At 55.1% G+C, this 20042-nt stretch overlaps 3 protein-coding genes, 1 long non-coding RNA gene and 2 other non-coding genes across 6 annotated transcripts; 3 read left to right on the top strand and 3 right to left on the bottom strand.

The window, feature by feature from the left end:
- The first annotated feature begins 3526 nt into the window (after positions 1 to 3526).
- NOXO1 (NADPH oxidase organizer 1) lies at positions 3527 to 6553 on the top strand. Its single transcript, XM_066561155.1, has 7 exons — positions 3527 to 3601; positions 3707 to 3770; positions 4251 to 4431; positions 4660 to 4841; positions 5058 to 5171; positions 5643 to 5760; positions 5983 to 6553. The coding sequence occupies exons 1-7, from the start codon at positions 3527 to 3529 to the stop codon at positions 6551 to 6553; spliced, it is 1305 nt and encodes a 434-aa protein (XP_066417252.1).
- Positions 6554 to 7604: 1051 nt separating this feature from the next.
- On the bottom strand, positions 7605 to 16226 carry TBL3 (transducin beta like 3). The gene is made up of 22 exons (XM_066560816.1): positions 16157 to 16226; positions 15964 to 16015; positions 15794 to 15889; positions 15523 to 15570; positions 14860 to 15001; positions 14628 to 14712; positions 14140 to 14307; positions 13688 to 13763; positions 13444 to 13540; positions 12787 to 12983; positions 12350 to 12491; positions 11932 to 11990; positions 11341 to 11444; positions 10832 to 10982; positions 10481 to 10711; positions 10251 to 10321; positions 9705 to 9861; positions 9298 to 9356; positions 8972 to 9075; positions 8737 to 8808; positions 8297 to 8455; positions 7605 to 7803 (listed from the first exon to the last, which is right to left on the bottom strand). Exons 1-22 carry the CDS (start codon positions 16210 to 16212, stop codon positions 7691 to 7693), a joined length of 2439 nt encoding a protein of 812 aa, XP_066416913.1. The 5' UTR covers positions 16213 to 16226; the 3' UTR covers positions 7605 to 7690.
- A 299-nt stretch (positions 16227 to 16525) lies between these two features.
- LOC136563620 (uncharacterized) lies at positions 16526 to 17136 on the bottom strand. The gene is made up of 2 exons (XR_010784636.1): positions 17088 to 17136; positions 16526 to 16712 (listed from the first exon to the last, which is right to left on the bottom strand). It is a non-coding gene; the product is annotated as an uncharacterized lncRNA (long non-coding RNA).
- Positions 16781 to 16905, bottom strand: LOC136563716 (small nucleolar RNA ACA64). Its single transcript, XR_010784644.1, has one exon. It is a non-coding gene; the product is annotated as a small nucleolar RNA ACA64 (small nucleolar RNA).
- Positions 17137 to 17400: 264 nt separating the features above from the next.
- On the top strand, positions 17401 to 19994 carry RPS2 (ribosomal protein S2). Its single transcript, XM_066560856.1, has 7 exons — positions 17401 to 17576; positions 17689 to 17778; positions 18186 to 18293; positions 18716 to 18889; positions 19059 to 19218; positions 19604 to 19695; positions 19874 to 19994. Exons 1-7 carry the CDS (start codon positions 17421 to 17423, stop codon positions 19952 to 19954), a joined length of 861 nt encoding a protein of 286 aa, XP_066416953.1. The 5' UTR covers positions 17401 to 17420; the 3' UTR covers positions 19955 to 19994.
- Positions 19371 to 19507, top strand: LOC136563713 (small nucleolar RNA SNORA64/SNORA10 family). Its single transcript, XR_010784642.1, has one exon. It is a non-coding gene; the product is annotated as a small nucleolar RNA SNORA64/SNORA10 family (small nucleolar RNA).
- Positions 19995 to 20042: the final 48 nt, after the last annotated feature.

Raw genomic sequence — 20042 nt, 5'->3', positions numbered from 1 at the left:
GTCCCCAGAGGAGCAGTTTGTGGCTGGAGTGATGCTCCTTGAGTGGCAGAGCTGCACCTTGGTGGGGTGCAGGGGGCTCTCTTGGAGCAGACTGCAAAATTATGGGAGTCATTATGGAAAAATCCGTGTTTCCTGTATCTTGGCAAAGCTGGGGAGGGCAGTCCTGCATATTGCCTGTTAATTTATGATCTCTTTGGTACCTTGTAAAACAATGAAAGGAGAATTAACTGCTGCCCTCAGAGCTGTGTAAATAAATATCGATGATGAAACAGCAGCATCCAGTAATTCCTGCTGAGTATCACTTTTTCTGGGCAGACCCTCCTCCCCTCCCCTGCCATTAATTATTACTCATGAGAGGCACTGATTTATGGCAAGATGACATGGAAACTGTAGAGGACACAAAGTAAACTTGATAATGCTGGAAAAACAATGTTTGCCTTGTTTTTTATGAGTCCAAATGCATCCAGCAGAGCAGTGGAGTTATGGCCTCTGCTGGTGGCTGACCCATCCTTGCCAACAGCAATGGCCCTGCCATGGCTGGGAGTTGTGGAGAGCTTTGAGGAGCACTGTGCCCATCCAAGGGTCATCTGGCCCAGCCTCCTTCCAGTTTCGTAGGCGCTGTCACTGCAGAGGTGAGGTGGCTCCTGAGGTCGTTCTGGAGCTGACAGTTTTGTGACATCACACTTGACACCGCTGGGACACCGATACTGCTGTGACAGCTGCAGAGCTGGAGCTGAGCCCTGCAGGTGACTCCAGAGGTGCTGGTGTCTCAGAGGAGTGGCAGGCTTTTCCCCTCCCTCCCTGCACCTCAGTTCTGGGTCACAGAGACCTTCACTTCCACAAAACATTTTCTCAATAGGCAATTATTGAGTTTTGAGCAGTTTTGCTCATATTTGGATTTATACAACACTGCAGTCCCCAGCAAGCTCCCAGTCAGTCCAATCTTTTCCAGAAGATCAGCTCTCCAAGCTACAGGGCTGGTCCTTCTGCCTCGGGTGACTTGTAACCCCCTGTGGGGCTTCACCTTCCTGCTGTAACATTCCATTCGATGTTTTCCACACCCCCTTTCTGCTTGAATTCTCTGAGAATGATGAAACACAGCAAAACCAAGGCTATTTCCTACTCTTCTGGTTTTTATGGCATCCTCAGATCAAGGTGCTCTCTGAGCCTCCCCAGCTGCCTCCTTGTCCTGCAGCTCCTCCAAGGCTTTCCTTGTCTTTGGCTTTTCCCAGTCAGGATAAACATGTTTGAACCTTTATGTTCTTGGAAATACATCGTGGTTTGTGTTTGCTCTGAGACAGGAAACCAAGCCAAGGTTGGTTTCACTGGGAGTCTTGGTCCCAGATATTTCCAGGAGCCACTTAACGGAGCCATGTGAGGGTGAGCTTGGCCCTGGCTGGGCTGCCAAGGAGAAGCCAAGGAGTGCAGGTTTGAGGACGTGGAGTGAGCGAAGGGTTTTGGCACCTCAGAGACTGGAACTTTCTAAATAAATCTGCTGGATGAAGTGATTTCCTCTCACTCCATAAAATCTTCACTCTTTGATCCAGGGAGATTTACCAGCACATGGTTTGGCTGGAGGATTTATAACAGAGGATGGAGGGTCTCATTCCAGGGCTGTGGAGGGCAGGGAGCTGCTCCAGATCCCTTTTCCACAGGGCAGGTCCTGTGCAGCTTCCTGAGCCAGGAAATGCCTTGGAGATGCTGTGGGAGAGATTTTCTCTCCAAAATCCACACCGAACCAAAGTGCTCTTTGGATAACTTTCCCTTTTTAATGCAGGACAGATATCCAGCAGCAATAAATCCAACTGCAATAAACCTGCTTTCTTTGTCTCCAGAAACTGCTGCCCTGCTGAGTGGGAGCAGCCTCCCTTGCTCATGGATTACAAACCAGGACCCTCCTGACTGTATTTTACAAAAGGAATCTGGTTTGGCTCCCTGATCCACTTCTGGGGGATTTTTGGTAGATGAAAAATCACCTGCAGCCATTGCTGAGGATTTGAGGCACCAGGTGTAGCTGGGAAATGAAAGGGAGGCACGGCTGAGCCTCTCAGTTTGGGTTCCAATAATGATAATGATAAAGATAATTATAGTGATAATGGTTCAACTGAGGCTTTATCAAAGAAGAGGCGCTTTGATCACTCGGTGCCCATCAGCCCTGAGGTTCAGGGGAAGGACAGGCTGGCCAAGGCTGGAATTATCTCTCCTGCTGAGCCTCTGGGCAATGGAGCTGCTCCTTAGGAAGAGCTGCTGGCTGCCCTGGGAGGGTGTGGACACCTGGCTGGACACAGGGCAGAGCACTCAGAGCTGAATTTCCATTGCATATTTACACCTGAGGAGCTTTCAGTCTCTTAGTTCCATCCTGGGGATGTGTCTGTTCACTACATCGGCATCTCAATGCAGATGCTGATAAAACTGTCAGAAATTTATTTAAAGTAACTCGGCAGGTGGGACAAAGCAGGAAAAAAATATTTGCAACAAATATTACTCACGTTTAATGGTGACTGATCTGTGTTTTACAACCCACGCTCTAAATGAGCCTTTGGGGCTGGAGTGAGCTCAGCCCGAGCTGCAGGTTCGTGTAATGCAGCCATAAAAACCTCACCTGCCTCCCGGAACCATCCGGGGCAGGTGCTGCAGCCCCTGACCTACTCTAACCCAGCGCTGGCAAACAGCCCCGCTCCCTTCCCTTCCCTTCCTTCCCGACACCGGTTCGTAAGGATGTGATAAAAGAGCGTGCTTTGCCACCTGAACTATGTCCCGCCTGCCCCCGGCAGCATTTGCATGTTAAAAGCGGGGCGAAAGGGAAAAGGCACGCGGCACTTTAGCAAATCGCGGAATTTCTGCCCGGGCGCTGGGCGGAGGAGGAAGCTCGGGAACACCTCTGCCCTGCCTCCTGCTCCGTGGCATTTAAACTCGGCAGTCGGGCTGGAGCTGCATCTCTGCTCCTCCAGCTCCCATCCTTCCCTCTCCCATCCTTGTGGCTCCCTGCGAAGGAGGAGCAGCAGCCGTGGGGAAGATGAGCTGTGACAGGTATCCCGTGGATGTGAAGGCTGTTGGCTTCATGCAGTGCAGAAAACAGAAGGTACTTTAATTTTTATTCTTTTTCTTTTTTTTTCTTTTTTTTTTTTTTGGCTTTGTTTTCTTCCTTAAATATAATTTACAAACTGGGAGACCAGAGGATTTTGAGTTACTCTTCCAGGGATATGTTTGCTTATTCCCCATAGTATTGGGATTGGAGCCTAGGGGTCTAGGATAAGGGGACTTGGTTTTTAATGAGCTTTATATCTTGGGGTTTGCTCTCTTTTTGTCACAGCACCATAAAATTCTCCTGGTTTCAGCAATCATTACCCATTTGGGACTATGAAATTAAAAACATATTTTTGTAGGTTTAATGCTTTATTTAATTTTTTAATGTGGCATTAAAAGCCTCAACTAAACCACAGCAAATGCTGATTGCCTGGAAGCATCCAAAATTGAACATTGTGATTAACTGCTTTTCTTTTCCCTTTTCTTTTCCCAGAACTACATGATGTTTGTGTCCTGGTCAGATCAGAACAACATTCTCATTTACAGGACGTTTGAAGACTTTAAGAAATTCCATGTAAGTGAATTTTCAATTCCTTAAATTTCAAGGTTCCTGTCCTGTCCTGCCTGGCCATGTGTCAGCTGTGAGGAATCACTGTTCTCTCCTTCTCCTTGATTTTAGAAAGAGCTGAAAAGAAAATTCCCCACTGAGAGTGGGTCACTGAGGAGTTTACCCAGGTTTAAAGGTAAGGACAAATCTCTGATGGACCAACCACCCCAAGAGTGATCAGGGACAGCCATAACCCATGACAGAGACTGAAGTCTCTGAGCCTGACCTCCTCTGGAACAGATCAGGGGCTCACTCCTGCTCCTGCCATGGCACCACTGGCTCACATCATCATGTTTGAGTCTAGTACAGACTTCAAATGAGCCAGAACAGCTTTGTAAATAGAGAGCTCCGCTTGGCAAATTAATGCTACACTTCAAATATTGACCTAGAGCTTCTTGAAACTTTATATGTGAAAAAAAGAGAAATTTTAGATGTTAAAAAATCCTATCAGGAACTGTTAAAAATGACAGGGAGGCAAGGACAGTGGCTGTACAGTTTGGGCTTGGGCAGGAAGGGTGGTGGCTGAGGGCACCCACTGTTCAGGGAAAAGATCCCTGCTCCCAGGGATCCAGATCCATTGCTGTCCTATCCCAACTGTGCCCTTGTTATTTTGAAGGAATAACTATGCAGCAGAGGAAGGGTGGGAAGCTGAACAGGTGCCTGGAGATCCTGAAACTGCTGGAAACGTATTCCCGGGAGCTGCTGAAAACAGATGTGAAAATCTCCCGGGGTGAAGAGGTGAATCAGTTTTTCAAGGCACAGACTCAAGACCTTGATCCCTCCTTCCCTGAAAACAGGTGTGAAATATGAATTGTATTTTTTTGTTTGTTGGTGAAACAGAAATGTCATGGGATATGGGTAGAAGGGAAACACCAGTTACACTCTAGGGCAGCTCAGCTGGGTGCTTTTAATTTTGTTTCTGATGCCTGAAGCTTTTCTCAGCCTACTGCAGAAATGATTTTACCAAAATCAATACTAAACTCAACGTTTCACGTGAGTTTTTGACGTGCACCTTCACTTTCCAGTGCTGTGATCATGCCATCAGTATTCAGAAGGGAGAAGAGCTCCCAGCCCCTGTCCATCACCCTCCCTCAGGCGTCGCAGAGCTACCGCTGCCTCGAGGCCTTTGAAACCAAAGACACAAAGAACAAACCCTTCACAGTGGCTCAGAAGGAGATTGTGGAAGTGCTCATCAAGGACATGACTGGTAGGTCTGAGAGGATTCAGTGCTGGGGTGGATTGGCAGATGGATTCATAGCTAGGCAAATGCTGAGGTAGTGTCAGGGGTTCAGGTGTTTGCACTTGTGTGCTTACCTGGGGGGGCAGTGAATGTCCCTCCTGTCCCTCGTGTCCCCTACCCAGGGATTATTGTCATGTCTTGACTTGCAGGCTGTTAAAATCCAGGTATTTTTCCTCTTTGTAGGCTGGTGGCTGGTGGAAAATGCAGACAAACAGATAGCCTGGTTCCCAGCCTCGTACCTGGAAGAGCTTGATGCCTGTGAGGACATCCAGAATGCCTTCAGCTCAGACGAGGAGGGTGAGTCTGTTCCTCCTTCAAAACATGAGTTCTGCAAACCACCACCACTTTACCACTGCCTGGAGTCCCTGCCTGGACTCTGACCTACCTCTGACTCTTCTGGTTGGCTCTGCCACCACCTCTGGGTCACGGACCCATGGAGTGGTTTGTGTTGGAAGAGAGCTTAAAGCCCATCCAGTTCCAACCCCAACACCTTCCACTGTCCCAGGCTGCTCCAAGCCCTGTCCAGCCTGGCCTTAGACACTTGCAGGGATCCAGAGGCAGCCACAGCTTCTCTGGGCAACCTCTTCCAGGGCCTCCACACCCTTTTTGTGAAAAACTTCTTCTTTATATTTAATTAAATGGATCAGATGGGGGTCCCTGAGCAAACCAGTCACCCTCAGGGACAGCTGCCCTGCAGCTGGGCTGGTCTCTCACAGGGATCAGAGCATTTTCTCCACAAGGCAAATCCAACTGTCCCTCTCTCTGCAGGCAGCCTGTACTTTGTGGTGCAGGCCTACGAGGCTCAGAAGGCAGACGAGCTCTCGCTGAACCAGGGGGTGGTCGTGGAGGTGCTCAGGACATCCCACAATGGCTGGTGGCTGATCCGGTGAGGAGGCTTTCCCTGAGCCCTGGCTCCCCGAGGGAGCTGCTTGCTGTTCCTCCCGTGTGGGATGCGCAGGAGCCCCCAGAGCTGGATGTCCTTGGCTGGGGATGCTCTCCCTGTCCTCACACCCTGTGTACAGCACTGACCTGCTCCCTAAGTGCTGCCTCCCCTTGGCCCGAGGTGCTGGAAGGGTTTGCTCAGTGTTCTTTCCATCCCTGCCCTCAGGTACAACGGCTGCACTGGCTACATGCCCTCGCTGTGCCTCCGGCCCTACCAGAACCCTCACCACAAGCTCCAGAGCATCCTGAGCTGCAGCCTGCACGCCTGCACCCCGAGCCTCAGCTCGCGGGAGGAGCACGGCAGCTCTGCCAGGAGCAGATCCCACTCTCTGCCCCAGGCCAGCTCCACCCCACAGCTGGGTTTGGGGTTGGACAGCTCCTCGCTGAGCTCGGGCAGCAGCACTGCTGGGGCCACCCGGCTGGCCTGGAAACCTGAATTGTCTCGGTCCCTGCCCGAGGTGAAGCCGGCCAGGAGCTCTCCTGGCCTGAGCCACGAGCTGGCCACGCACAGCAGCAAATCCCCACAGCTCAGTGCCAGGGACAGGAACGACTCCGGCTTCGTGGAGTCCTGTGCAGCCTCGCTGCCCCTCGCTGCCCCTGAGCCGGCCGCGGGTGTCCCCAAGGTGCCAGCCCGGCCCTCAGCCCAGGAGATCCTGCAGCGCTGCAGCACCGTCACCAAGCGCGCCGTGCAGCACTCGGCCCCCCGGCCGGCCCTCCCGGACCCCTGCCAGCATTAGTGGCCCTGGGCAGGGGACACGGGGACAGCCCGGACAGCCTGGAGTCCCCTGGGAGCCATGAGCAGCGGCTCCAGAGCGTCAGGGCTTGGGACTGTCCCCTCCCGAGGGACACACACACCTCCATCACCCCTGGAGTGCCAGGGCTTGGGACTGTCCCCTCCCGAGGGACACACACACCTCCATCACCCCTGGAGTGCCAGGGCTTGGGACTGTCCCCTCCCGAGGGACACACACACCTCCATCACCCCTGGAGTGCCAGGGCTTGGGACTGTCCCCTCCCGAGGGACACACACACCTCCATCACCCCTGGAGTGCCAGGGCTTGGGACTGTCCCCTCCCGAGGGACACACACACCTCCATCACCCCTGGAGTGCCAGGGCTTGGGACTGTCCCCTCCTGAGGGACACACACACCTCCATCAGGGGAGTCACAGCTTGTGTCCCACCTGGGGATGGAAAAAGAGGTCACCTTTATGGACAGAACATTCCTCTTTCCAGGGGACTGGCTGGTTACTGAAACTCACAACAATTCTAATCCTCAACTCATTTGCTAGAAATGAGTTAGAAAAAGTTACAGGGAAATCAAGACTTTCTCTACACGAATGGCTTTAATTGTACTTATTCTCCCAGGTATCTGTTAATATTTTTATAATGAAGTGTGTGTGTTTTTTGTGAGGTGTTTGTGTTGTTTGAATTTTATACTTTTTTTTTCTATGAAATAAAATACATGTAAATGTCTCTGAAGCCTGCTTGTGTTTTATGCTTTAAAAATTTGCTATTTGGGGAATTTAAATTGTGCTTCTCTTCCTCCTAGGTGCTCAATTTTGGGTGGGCACAGGTGAGACCCCTGCTTGGTCCAGGCTGCTTTGCCCAAGCAAGATCTCAGACCCATCAACCCTTTAAATCCCAACTGCTTGTTGGGATTTTGCCTTTTTTTAATCCCAAACTGCCTGCTCTTTGTGAAAATTCAGGGTGTGAGAACACAAACCCCAGCTTGGCCAAAGAAACGACCTTTTCCTTTCATTCATCCCTGAGGAGACTGGATGTTAGACTTGGTTTAGAAATGAAAACATTTATTATAAAATACAGGAACTAAAAATCCTGGTGGGAAAGAGCAAGTGGTGGGAGGAGGAGGGGGTCACAGAGTCCCCTGGTCCTGCTGGGCCACATCTGCCAGCCTCATGTTGTGCCACATGAACTCGATGAAGGTGGAGGCCTGGAGCAGGCGGCTCAGCCTCTGGAAGTGGCGCTCTGCAAGGAGGGGAGGGCTCAGGGCACAGGGAAACCAGGCTGGGAGAGCTGGGAATGCCCAGCCTGGAGAAGGGAACACTCCAGGGAGACCTCCAGGGCCTGAAGGGGCTCCAGGAGAGCTGCAGAGGGACTGGGACAAGGGATGGAGGGACAAGACACAGGGAATGGCTCCCAGTGCCAGAGGGCAGGGCTGGATGGGATATTGGGAATGAGGAATTGTTCCCTGGCAGGGTGGGCAGGCCCTGGAACAGGGTGCCCAGAGCAGCTGGGGCTGCCCCTGGATCCCTGGCAGTGCCCAAGGCCAGGCTGGACACTGGGGCTTGGGATGGAGATCCCACCCTGGGATGGTGGCCTGGGATGGGGATCCCACCCTGGGATGGTGGAAGGTGTCCCTGCCATGGCAGAGGTGAATTACCTGACCTGCCCCCTCCACCCCAAACCATTCCATGATCCCTGACCCAAGCCAGCCCCTCCTGTCCCCACAGGGCCTCACCCGTGTAGGGCAGCAGGGACTCCACGGCAGATTTGATTCCTGAGAACTGCAGGAGGGTGTCGGGGGCCTCGTGCCTCAGGAGCGTCTCCAGGACAGCCTGGGCCTCGTGGCAGTTGCGGGAGTTGGTGTTCCACGTCACCAGGAACGCCAGCACGGCCTCTGTGGGGAACAAAGCCTGGCCAGGCTGGCACACAGCACAGCCCACACTGGAAAACACCCCTGGGCTCTCACTGAGGTTTAGGTCCCACACGGGGATGCTCCCCATCCCTGCAATTGCACAAAGCCAAGTCCTGGTCTACTGGATGATGTCCCTGCCCATGGCAAAAGGGTAAAACTGAACACTCTCCCAACCCAAACCATTCAGGATTGTAGGATTCTAATTTCAGTGACAGAAAAGCCTCTGACCTGGAAGCTTTCAGCACTTGAGTTGTGCCACAAACCTTTCTGGTCCTTGCGGAGCCGAACAATGTTCTCGTCCAGGTGCCTCCTCCCCTCGGGCTCCCTGAGGATGGCTGGGGAGAGAAACCACAGCAGGGACATCCTGGGTGATGGCACTCAGGGAAAACTCAGGCTTTCAGACTAATTCTTGGACTTTGAAGCCTTGAACGAGCTGGAAGAGGTGTCCAGGAAAGGAGGGAGGGCAGGAAATGCCCTCAGAGCACGCTCTGGACTCACCCTTGACCACGGTCAACACCGTGTGCGGCCGGTCCAGGGAGATGGCCAGGCCCAGAGCTTTGAGGTACCTTTTCTCATGGAGAAGGTTAGAAAGCTCTTGCTCTCTGGAAAACAAATCAGGGGCGAGAGTGAGACAAATCTTCGGGTGCTGAAAAAAACAAAACTACAGAAAAAGCAGCAGATTTGGCAATAACAGTTAAGGAGTTTGTGGTGCTCGTCAATAAATGCCCTCACTCCAATATTGGGATCAGGTGGAGCTGGATGGCTCCAGGTGTGGACAGTTCCACTGCACAGTTTGCCTTTCTCAGCTCTTTATGGCAACTCACTTCATAATCTGCTCCTCCTGTTTAGCCTGTGCTTCTTTCTCCTCAATTTCAGTTACATCCTATAAAGGAAAACAGGTTAAAACTTTATCAAATCCTGCTTTAATCCAGAAGGGTTTTGATTTGGCCATCAAGTGATAAGGAGACCCGTTTCTGCAGAAAAATCTTGGGGTCAAGTAATTTAAATGTTAAATTTCCAACTTCCTTCCAAAGCTCCAGTGCTGGAGCCCATCTCCTGCTCTGGGGACATACAGAATGGCCAAAAAATACCCCCAAACCCTAAGATCAGCCTTGCTGACCTAATTTCAAACTGCAGACAAGGAAAACACATGAAAAACAAGCCACTGAGACCCTGAGCTCTCCAATTACCCTGATTATTAACCCAGGGAGGAACCAGCCCCCTGCTGTACCTGCCACAGGGTGATGCAGGAGTCACTGGAGGCTGTCACGACCATGTCATCTTTCTTGTTGGAGTGAAGGCCCCAGATTTTATCCTCATGACCATCTAATGTTTTCACACACTCGTTTGTTTTAATTGTCCAGAGTTTTAAGAGACCATCAGATCCACTTTTGGAAGAGAAACACAACAGAAAGAATCACTGGACAGATCCATTCTTGCTCTGTCCCACCTCAAATATCAGATGGACTTGAATGAATTGAACAAATATCCCAATTCCTTCTAAACAGGAGCAGAGTTAACCAAAAATGTGGAGGGCAAGATGCACCCTTAGCTTTGTCTACTGAGTTTGTCCCAACCCAGCAATGCCAATGCAGCCACATGGAACTCATGGGACACGTGGAGAGAAGGAAGATTAAAATAACCTCTACAGAAAGCCTGGCCTAAACATGGCATCTTCCTATAAACCTGTCCAAAGATTCTTTGGACACAAGAGTGTTTCCTCTTGGTGCTGCTGATGAGCTCACACATTCCCTTAACTCTGCAATCAGGCACAAACCTGCTGAGCAGCTGAGCCCCTCGGCTCACAAAGATGATCTTCAGCACTGAGGCATCGTGGCCTTCAAAGGTCTGCAAAACAGAAAGGAAGCTCAGCACTGCCAGGCCTCAGGAGAGACCCCAAAGGATCCCATTTACTCCCAAAGCCCAAAGGAGTAAGTCCCAAATTTTGGAAGGATCCTTCAGGAACCCCAAGGTTTTACCCAGGGCAAGAGGCAAAGCTCTCATCACCTTCAGACAGCTGAAATCCCGAAGTCCCCAAAGCTTCAGGGTCCCATCAGCCGAGGAGGTGGCCAGGACCTGGTCCACAGGGGAGAACTGCACACACCAGATTCCACGTTTGTGGCCAGAGAAAACCCCCAGGAGGGAGCAGTCGGAGCAGGACCAGAGCTTGGCCAGCCGGTCCTGCGAGCCTGTGGCCAGCAGCTTGTCATTGGGGGACACTGCCACGCTGTTGATGTCCTGTGGAAGCCACAAGAGGAGGAGGAGGAGGAGGAGGAGGAAGAGGGTCAGGCCTGGCTCTGGCTGTGGGACACTGAACAAACGGAGGCTGAAGCACGGAAAGATCAGGTGGAGCTGTACCTTGTCATGGGCCCTCTCAGTGACCCTGGCATGGAGGGGCTCTGGACTGGAGATCAAGGCTGCTTTTGCTTTGGAAGTGAGGGATTCCGGGATGTTCCAGATCTTGATGGTGCAGTCCTGGCTGCTGGTCACTACAAAGCTTTCCTTCAGCCTGAGAGCAGTGAAACCATCAAGGGCAGGGAAACAATTCCGTGGTTTCTCCTCCCTGACTGGGATCCCCACACTCAGCCACTGCTGGGTGTGGAAAAGTGGTTTCATGGCTTTCCAAACTCTTTCAGAGGGACTCCCCCATCCCTGGGAGTATCCAGGGCCAGGCTGGACAGGGGCAGTGTCCCTGCCCATGGCAGGGGGTGACAGGGGATGACACCTGAGGCCCCTTCCCACCCAAACCATCCCATGACCCCTTCCCACTCCGGCACCAGGAGAAGATGGGAGCAGGGGTGAGAAGCAGCACAGCTGGGAGGGGGACAGCACCCAGCAGGACATTCCCCTCCCTCAGTCAGCGTTACCTGGAGCAGGCGACAGCGCCCACGCCGTGGGCATGGCCCAGGCCCTGTGCCACACAGGTGACCCTGCCAGCCCTGCCCATGCGCCACAGCCGCACGCTTCTGTCCTGGGGGAGGACAGAAATGCCTCAGCTGTCTGGCCATCAGCAGCTCCCTGTGCTTTCCCCACACCCCTGAGCCCCACTGGTCTCTGCTGTTCCAGCCTGAACCTTCCTCTCTGTCACAGCAAAATCAGCCCCCACTCGGGGGCCCCAGCAGGGAGGGTTATTTCTGGTTGTCTCAGAGCTTTGGTTTTGGGTCTGCCAGGGCTCTTGGGACCTTTTCCCTCATCAGTCTCACACTAACAGCTTTTCTGAACTCTTAACACCAGACCAGGATGTTTGGAGAAGGAAATATCTCCTTCAGGCCAATAAAATACAACCAATTTTCCCAGGGACAATGTTAAAAAGGGATACTGGGAGAAACTATTTGGGGCATGCAGCAGACAGGGATTATATGAACAAAAAGCCCTTTCTGGAGTTCCAAAAGTAACAATTTTGCCCACAAGGATCTCTAAGAATAAAGAGTTTCATTAAATGGAGAACAGTGACACACCTTGGCACAGGTGACAAACATCCGGCCTTTCCTGAAGACGTCCAAAGCCAGGATTGTTTCTAAACAGAAGAAATAAAAGCTGGTGGGTGCAGAGTAATGCTGAGATGGGACAAGAGAAAGGGGTGAGTTAATGAGCCCAGTGCTTAATGAGCCCAGTTAATGAGCCAGGGGACAGGTCTGGGACACGACTGGTCCCTGAGGACTGAGCCTGTCACACACCTGCCCCTTCAGCTCCAGTTTAAACTGATCTCACTGCCAGGCACAGGGACAAAGGGACACATCCTCTCTCCACACAACTCCCAAACCTGCTGTGGTGCTGCTCCACCAAGAACTCAAGGACTGCTCTGCACCAGAGCTCCAGGAGAAGCTGGATAAAGGCAGAGCTGCCCGGGTCCCCCAGGGCAGGACTGTCACCCACCTGTGTGCCCATACAGGATCTGGCAGTGGGACGTTGCCAGCTCAAACACTTTCAGCTGGGGGCTGTTGGTGGCCACCACGATGTGAGAGTCACCAGGGCCCAGGAACTTCACATCCAGCACCTCCTCATTGTATCCTGCGAGCTGCAGTGGAAACAGCCCAAGAGGGAAATGGAGCTGAGGGAGAGCTGGGAGCGACTGGTTTTCATTTCATACTGGGTGTAATTTCTACACACAGGAGGCATTTCTGGCTAAGTCTGTTCTGCTTTCTCCTTCCTGAGCTGGTCTCTGGGCAACATTCCCCCAAAGCAGTGGAATTCCCTGGCCCATGGAACAATCCCAGAACAGGCTGGAGCCAAGGGTGCCCTTGGTGCCTGTTCCAGGAGCAGAGCTGGTCCTGGAGCACGGACAGAGGGACGGGGAGGCTGGGGGCTGTCACCTGCTTCCTGAGCTGCAGGCTTTGAGCATCGTAGAAGAGGATGTTGTGCTCCATGGACACGGTGAGGATCTCGTTCCTGGCGGGCACAAACTGGCACTGGGAGAGGCTGCGTTCGCTCGGCTCCTCCCGCAGCGCGAAGGGCACGGCCTGGCTGTGCACACAGGCAGCTGTGGCCACCTCCCACACCCTCAGGATGCCTGGGAAACACGAGAAAACATGGCAGAGCCACTGCTTCACACAGGGAACAGCCTGGCTGTGCACACAGGCAGCTGTGGCCACCTCCCACACCCTCAGCATGCCTGGGAAACACGAGAAACCATGGCAGAGCCACTGCTTCCCACAGTGGATGTCCAGGGAACATCATCCAAAGCACAGTGGGAAAAGCCACACAGCTCCAAGGCAAGACTGGGCAGGATGCAGTGGCTGGAAAAGCCTCAAGGTTTTGGTATTTCACTCAAACTCATCGAGTTTGAAAACAGAGATAAATGTGTTTGAGTAGTAAATGGATCTGTGCCTGTTCCATCCTGCTCATCCACCCTGCCCAAGGAGCTCAGGAGCAGGCTCTGGTCTCCACCCAAGGCTCCTACCATGGAGAACACACAGCCCAGGAATAACAGCAGTGAAGTGACTCAAGTGCCACCCTTCAGTGACACTCACCTTTGCTGCCAGCTGTGACAAAGTGCAGCCCTTGTTTCTTCACACCCAGCTGAGAGAAATCTCCCTCCTTAGGCAACAGCACAGCCGCTTCCACAGTCTGAAAGAGTCAGAGAGGCACAGACTGAGCTGAAAACCCCTGGGAAGGGGGAGAAACCTGATTTCACAACATGCAGACCCTAAAGAGGGAGACCATGGCCTAGAAACTCCAGAGGGCCTCAAAGGAAGGAACAAAAAGCAGTTTCACCTCGTAGACAGGGACAGTTCGTTTGCTCTGCCTGGTCTCCAGGTCCCAGACCATGCAGATCTTGTCACGGCCAGAGCTGCAAAGGAAAAGCTCGGTTTTAGTGCTAAACCTGTTCAGCTTGGCTCTGGGTGCAAATTTGGCACTGTGGGAGCTCAACACTTCTCTGGAGAGGCCATGGGAGAGAGCAGCAGCATTCCCTCTGCCAGCACAGGATATTCCCAGGAATAAAGGCAGGTGGGATGGGGCTTGGAGCACCCCGGCACAGTGGAAGATGTCCCTGCCCTTGGCAGGGTGGCACTGGATGGGCTTTAAGGTCCCTTCCAACCCAAACCATCCCATGGTTCCAATGCACACCCACTGAGCACTTGCACCAGTCCTTTCCCTCACAGCAGAACCCACCCAGAGCCTCCAGGAGGTGAATGGATGGAGGTGCAAGCCCTGCCAGGAGCTACCTGAGGAGGCTGTTCCCATCTGCAAAGGCCAGCGAGGTGACAGCACTGAAGTGTCCCTCCAGCACTGCCACGCACTTGCTGGAGCGCAGGTCCCAGATGCGGATCTTGTAATCGATGGAGGAGGAGAAGAGCTGCAGGCAGGAGGTGTCGGGGTGGAACTCCACCAGGCTGGGCAGGAGCAGAGAACAGCACAGGAATAAACCCCCAGCCTTTAAATAATGCACATCCCACAGCAGCACAGCTTGGGTGGGCCCAGAGCATCCTGGCCTACTGGGAGGTGTCCCTGCCCAACAATTCTGGGATTCCATGAAAATTCTTGACCAAAGTGTTTCCTCTCTGGGCAGAGTCAGCCATAACCCTGCTCTCAAACAGCAGGAAGAGCCCAGAACCTGCTGGGAATGGACCTTCCTGTTGCATTAACTCCAGAATTGCACCTCAGTTGCAATATCCCAGCACAGCAGGGACTGACAAACAGCACTGGTCCTTACTGTACCACTCCAGAGGATCCTTTCAGGTTGTGTGTGCAGTAGTGTTTGACCATATCCCAGACCTTGATGGTGCTGTCACAGCCACCTGGGAAGAGAAGGACACCTGAGCTCTGCAGCAGAGTCGTGGGAGCTGCAGCAGAACCCAGGCTGGACACAGCTCTGAGCCTCTGCTGCCCTGCCCCAGGAGGCTTCCCAGGAGCAGGACACCCCCTGTGACAGGGGTGGCTCGTACCTGTGGCCAGCAGAGTGGCCGTGGGGTCGAAGGCCATGGTGGCCACGGGCGCGGTGTGCACGGCTCGCCAGCTGCGCTCACAGCTGGGCTCCCTCCAGCGCCAGCGGCGCAGCAGCAGCGCCCTGCTGCCTGTCACCAGCACCTGGGGACATGGGGACAGCCTGAGCCACGGGTAACAGAGCCCTGCTGCCTGTCACCAGCACCTGGGGACATGGGGACAGCTTGAGCCATGGGTAACAGCCCTGCTGCCTGTCACCAGCACCTGGGGACATGGGGACAGCTTGAGCCATGGGTAACAGAGCCCTGCTGCCTGTCACCAGCACCTGGGGACAGAGGACAGAGGACAGCCTGAGCATGGGCTGGGTTTGGGCTCCTGTCAGTGCCACATGGCACAGGGAGCTGCAGGGGAGCTCACGCTCTGGGCAGTGCTGAGTGTGAGCCACAGGTGTGAGTGTGAGCCAGGGCTCTGAGTGTGACCCAGGGCCCCCAGGGGATCTCAGGAAGCACACAGAGCATGGAATGGAACCATGGAACATCCCCAGCAGGAAGGGATGCACAAGGATCATCGAGTCCAAGTCCTGGCCCTTCACGGACACCCTAAAATTCCCCCCATTCCTGGCTCAGCCTGTCCCAGGCTGCTCACGGCCCCCAGCACAAACCCACCTCGTCATCAGGGCTCAGCACGAATGCTGTGACATCCTCTTCCTCATCCTGGGAAAACAGAGGGGAAATGTCAAAGTTAAACCATTCCTGCAGAGATCTCCCTTCTCCAAGGGCTCTGCTGACCCCGAGCACAGCTCGGGACCACCCAAAACCTGTGTTTGGTTCGTTCCCACCCTCCCTGCACTCCTCACTCCCGGGAGCTTTGTATCCACAGCGAGAAAACCCCCCCGGGAGCCTCGCAAAACGCTCAGGAGAGGCCGATCCCGGTCACCTGCTGGAGGCTGTGCAGCACCGCTCCCGTTTCCACATCGATGACGTTGACTTTGCTCCCACAGGGGCAGAACATGAACTTCCCATCCCGGCTGATCTGGAGAAAGGGATCGGGAACGTTAGAGCCGGGAGGCGCGGCATTCCCAGCTGTCCCTCCAGAGCCGGGATTACCTGGATTCGCCCTCCTTTGTAGAACGGCTCGATCTTCCGCGTCGCGGCGTAGCTGGAAGGGAAAGAGACGCGCCGGGAGGCTCCGTTAAAGCGGAGCGGGGGCGGCCCGGGGGCTCCGGTCCCAGCCCGACCCGGCCCGGCCCCTGGCTTGCCCTCGCAGCCCCAGCCCGGTCCGGTCCCGCGCGTCCCTCACTTGCTCTTGAAGCGCACGGGAGCGGCGGCGGCGGCGGCCGGGTCCGAGTCCGCCATGGCCGCGGCCCACGTGCTTCCGGCTGCTACTTCCGGGAAGTGAGGGAGCACTTCCGGTCCTTCCAGTGACGTAAGCGAGGGGCGCCACCGGCAACACGCGGGGATCGCTCCGGAGAACGGGATAAGAATTCCCCGTTCCCCCGGGCCAGCGGCCACAGCCCGGCCCCGAGCGGCCCCTGCGCTGATTTCTCCGCCATCCGGAGCGTTCTCCAGCACAACCACCCCTCCCCGCCCCTAAGAAGCGTAAAGTAGAACTCCCTGACCACAGCCTAAAGTAGAACTTTTGACAATTAGAAAGAAGAGAGACGCTCCATCTTTTAATCATTTCATTTTTTATTGCACATCAAAATACAAAACCGAATCGTTCCCTGCTGTGACTCCCGTGTCGCCGTCCATCACGGCAACCCCACGCTCTTCACAGCTCCTCCGGGGACGGGATCGCCGCGAAGCGCCAGCCCAGCCCATGGCGGGGCCGCGCTCCCAGCGGCCAGGAACGGCACCTGGAACAGAGAACAAAACTCAGAAACAGCCCCACATCCCCTCCGTGCCGGTACCCACCGGGCACGGGGCTTATGGGAACATGGGTTTCATTCCCCACACACAGCCGTGGGCAATAAGCTTAATGTTCCCGATGCTCTGGGCGCCGTTATCTCACCCGGGGCCACCGCAGACCCCGAATGATTTTCAGACCGCGCCGGGCGCTACCGCGGCCCCCGGAGCGCCTTCCCGGGCCGCTCCCTGCCCCCGGCCGGCTGGGCTGCGGCTCGGGCAGCACCATACCCATTTCCCAGCAGAGTTTTACAGAGGCTGAAGGCGCAGGGGAGGAGGGAGGTACGGCAGTGCCCTCCTGCGCGCCCGCACCCGCAGCTCCTCACCTCCGGCCGCCGCCCCGCACTCTGCGCGCTCCGCCCGTGCGCGCCCCTACACCCCGGGAGCCGCGCCGGCCCCGCGCTCTGTATAAATAACAACAAACCGCCCATTCCAGCCCGCGGTTATTCCTCATCCAGCGCGCAGGGCTGGCTGGCGCGGCTCTCGCGAGATGCCCGCGCCCTATAAATAGCGCGCGGTGCCACGGCGCGGCCTTCTACGCTGAGGGATCACGTAAGTATGGCGGGAGCGGCGGCAGCGGCACCGGGCGGCCCGGCCCGGCCATCCGGCCCCATCCGCGCCCGCCGCCGCCCGTCTGATGTCCCGCTTTGTTCCAGCAAATGGCGGACGACGCCGGTGCTGCGGGAGGAGCGGGAGCGGCCCGCGGGGGGTTCCGCGGTGGATTCGGGACCGGGCTGCGGGGCCGCGGGCGCGGCCGCGGGAGGGGCCGCGGGAGAGGCCGCGGAGCCCGCGGAGGGAAAGCCGAGGATAAGGAGGTGAGTGGGGAGCGGGGACGGGGGCGCTGCCAGCCCCCGGGATGGGGCAGCAGAGCTGGGTCCCGGCCGGCGCTGGCTCCTGGTGACTCTTGTCCCTGGGTTTCTCTGCCAGTGGATTCCTGTCACCAAACTCGGTCGCCTGGTCAAGGATATGAAGATCAAGTCTCTTGAGGAGATTTATCTCTTCTCGCTTCCCATCAAGGTGAGCTGCTGCGGACATGGAAGTGATGGGTCAGGGAGATGCTCCAAGGGGAGGAGCCAGGCACGGAGAGCAGGGGTTGCTCATCTGGGGAAGGGAAGGCTCCGGGGACACCTCAGAGCCTAAAGGGGCTCCAGGAGGGCTGGAGAAGGGCTTGGGATGGGATACTGGGAAGGAATTGTTCCCCATAAAGGTGGTGAGGCCGTGGCACAGATTCCTAGAGAAGCTGTGGCTGCCCCTGGATCCCTGGAAGTGTCCAAGGCCAGGTTGGATGGGGCTTGGAGCAGCCTGGGACATTAGAAGTCCCTGCCCTTGGGAGGGGGTTGGATTAGCTGACCTTTGAGGTCCCTGTCAGCCCAGACCACCCCAGGATTCTGTGATTCCTGTGTGCTCAGTGCTGACTCTTGCAGGAGTCGGAGATCATCGATTTCTTCCTGGGCTCCTCGCTGAAGGATGAGGTGCTGAAGATTATGCCTGTGCAGAAACAAACCCGTGCTGGGCAGCGCACCAGGTTCAAGGTAATCCCCTTTTTCTGGATCCTCCTGCTCACAACTTCCCTTGCTGCACTTTTAGTGTCATTTTAATCACTCCAAATCTCTTTTACTGTCACATCTAGTAAATAAGTATTTTGCTGTGAGGACCAGTAGTAGTTTGTTAAGTGTATTAACTTTAAAGTGTCAGTGATGTGTGTAGATGTTCCTTGAAGCAGCACTGGCCCAAAAGTTGGGCTGCAAGACTTTCAAACTTCTTTTTAAGAAAACTTTTCTGACACTGCAAAATTCAGTTGTTCTTGCACAGCAGCGTTGGGTTTTTAGGGAGAAGTTTTGGGTATAATGAGAGCTGTGTGTAAGGTTTGGGGGTGAGCCGTGAGTTCCTGCTGAGCACACGCGACCATGCCATAGCCCTGGCTGGAGCAGTGAAAACTCCTCCTCTGCTGCAGGCCTTTGTCGCCATCGGGGACTACAACGGCCACGTGGGGCTGGGGGTGAAGTGCTCCAAGGAGGTGGCCACGGCCATCCGCGGGGCCATCATCCTGGCCAAGCTGTCCATCGTGCCCGTGCGACGCGGCTACTGGGGCAACAAGATCGGCAAGCCACACACGGTGCCCTGCAAGGTGAGCTGAGCATCCTGCCGGCCTGGCCCTGGGGCCGCTCGGGGCTGTGCTCTGGGGCTGACCCCGCTGTGTCCCCCTGCTCTGGGGCTGACCCCGCTGTGTCCCTGTGCTCGGGGCTGACCCCACTGTGTCCCTGTGCTCTGGGGCTGACCCCACTGTGTCCCTGCAGGTCACCGGGCGCTGTGGCTCCGTGCTGGTGCGCCTGATCCCGGCCCCCCGTGGCACTGGGATCGTGTCCGCCCCTGTCCCCAAGAAGCTGCTGATGATGGCCGGCATCGATGACTGCTACACGTCAGCGCGGGGCTGCACAGCCACCCTCGGCAACTTTGGTGAGCTCTGGGGCTGCCACGGGGCTCGGGGACAGTTCTGTCACTGATGGGGCACAGCAGCTCCGTTTTACAGTGGCTTGTGCTGACAGCAGTCAGTCCTGCTGCAGGTTCTGTTGGAGTTAGTGACACAAATGTGGGGTTCAACACTCCTGGATCTCCCAATCTGCGCGATTGCACTTGTGTGCCGTGGTGTAATCGTCGTAACTGGAGAGAGAGAGCAACCTGAGCTTTGTGGGTTCATCAGAGAGGCCCTCCCTGGTCTCGCTGGTCCTTTCAAAATTCTACATTTTTGTAACGGGGGGTATTTTGGAGCTGTGGGTTGATCAGCAGGCTGGTTCTGCAGCCATTGGCGGGCACTGTGTGACAATGTGTGACATCTCTGCAGCTAAAGCCACCTTCGATGCCATCTCCAAAACCTACAGCTACCTGACTCCTGACCTCTGGAAAGAGACTGTCTTCACCAAGTCTCCCTACCAGGTAAGAACCTTATGGTAACTTGCAGCTCAAAATTGCCCCTAAAATTCAGATTTCTGTACCCAAAGGTTTGGTAGCTGTAAAGCTGAGCCACCCCAGCCCCAGTGCCACGAGGGATGGGAGTGGTGCTGAGGAACCCGTGAGGGCTTTGGGGGAATAACCCCGTTGGTGTTTCTTGCAGGAGTTCACTGATCATCTGGCCAAGACCCACACCAGAGTGTCGGTGCAGAGGACCCAGGCAGCCGCTGTGGCCACCACCTAAGGGGTTTTGTAGGACAATAAAGTGATCAGAGAACCAGGAATCTGCTTGGTGTGATTGGGGTTGGGACGGGTTAAACCACGGAATGGGG

Source organism: Molothrus aeneus, chromosome 16 (genome assembly GCF_037042795.1).
Source record: "Molothrus aeneus isolate 106 chromosome 16, BPBGC_Maene_1.0, whole genome shotgun sequence".
Taxonomy (NCBI): domain Eukaryota; kingdom Metazoa; phylum Chordata; class Aves; order Passeriformes; family Icteridae; genus Molothrus; species Molothrus aeneus.
This window is presented reverse-complemented; position numbering and strand designations above follow the sequence as displayed.

Coding starts and splice junctions, on each gene's coding strand:
- RPS2 (XM_066560856.1), top strand. CDS start 17,421: ATGGCGGACGACGCCGGTGCTGCGGGAGGAGCGGGAGCGGCCCGCGGG. Junction 17,577..17,688: donor GGAAAGCCGAGGATAAGGAG/GTGAGTGGGGAG, acceptor TTTCTCTGCCAG/TGGATTCCTGTCACCAAACT. Junction 18,294..18,715: donor GGCAGCGCACCAGGTTCAAG/GTAATCCCCTTT, acceptor CCTCTGCTGCAG/GCCTTTGTCGCCATCGGGGA.
- TBL3 (XM_066560816.1), bottom strand. CDS start 16,212: ATGGCGGACTCGGACCCGGCCGCCGCCGCCGCCGCTCCCGTGCGCTTC. Junction 13,541..13,687: donor GAACTGTCCCTGTCTACGAG/GTGAAACTGCTT, acceptor TGACTCTTTCAG/ACTGTGGAAGCGGCTGTGCT. Junction 9,076..9,297: donor CAGGAGGAGCAGATTATGAA/GTGAGTTGCCAT, acceptor TTTGTTTTCCAG/AGAGCAAGAGCTTTCTAACC.
- NOXO1 (XM_066561155.1), top strand. CDS start 3,527: ATGATGTTTGTGTCCTGGTCAGATCAGAACAACATTCTCATTTACAGG. Junction 3,771..4,250: donor GAGTTTACCCAGGTTTAAAG/GTAAGGACAAAT, acceptor GTTATTTTGAAG/GAATAACTATGCAGCAGAGG. Junction 4,842..5,057: donor GCTCATCAAGGACATGACTG/GTAGGTCTGAGA, acceptor TCCTCTTTGTAG/GCTGGTGGCTGGTGGAAAAT.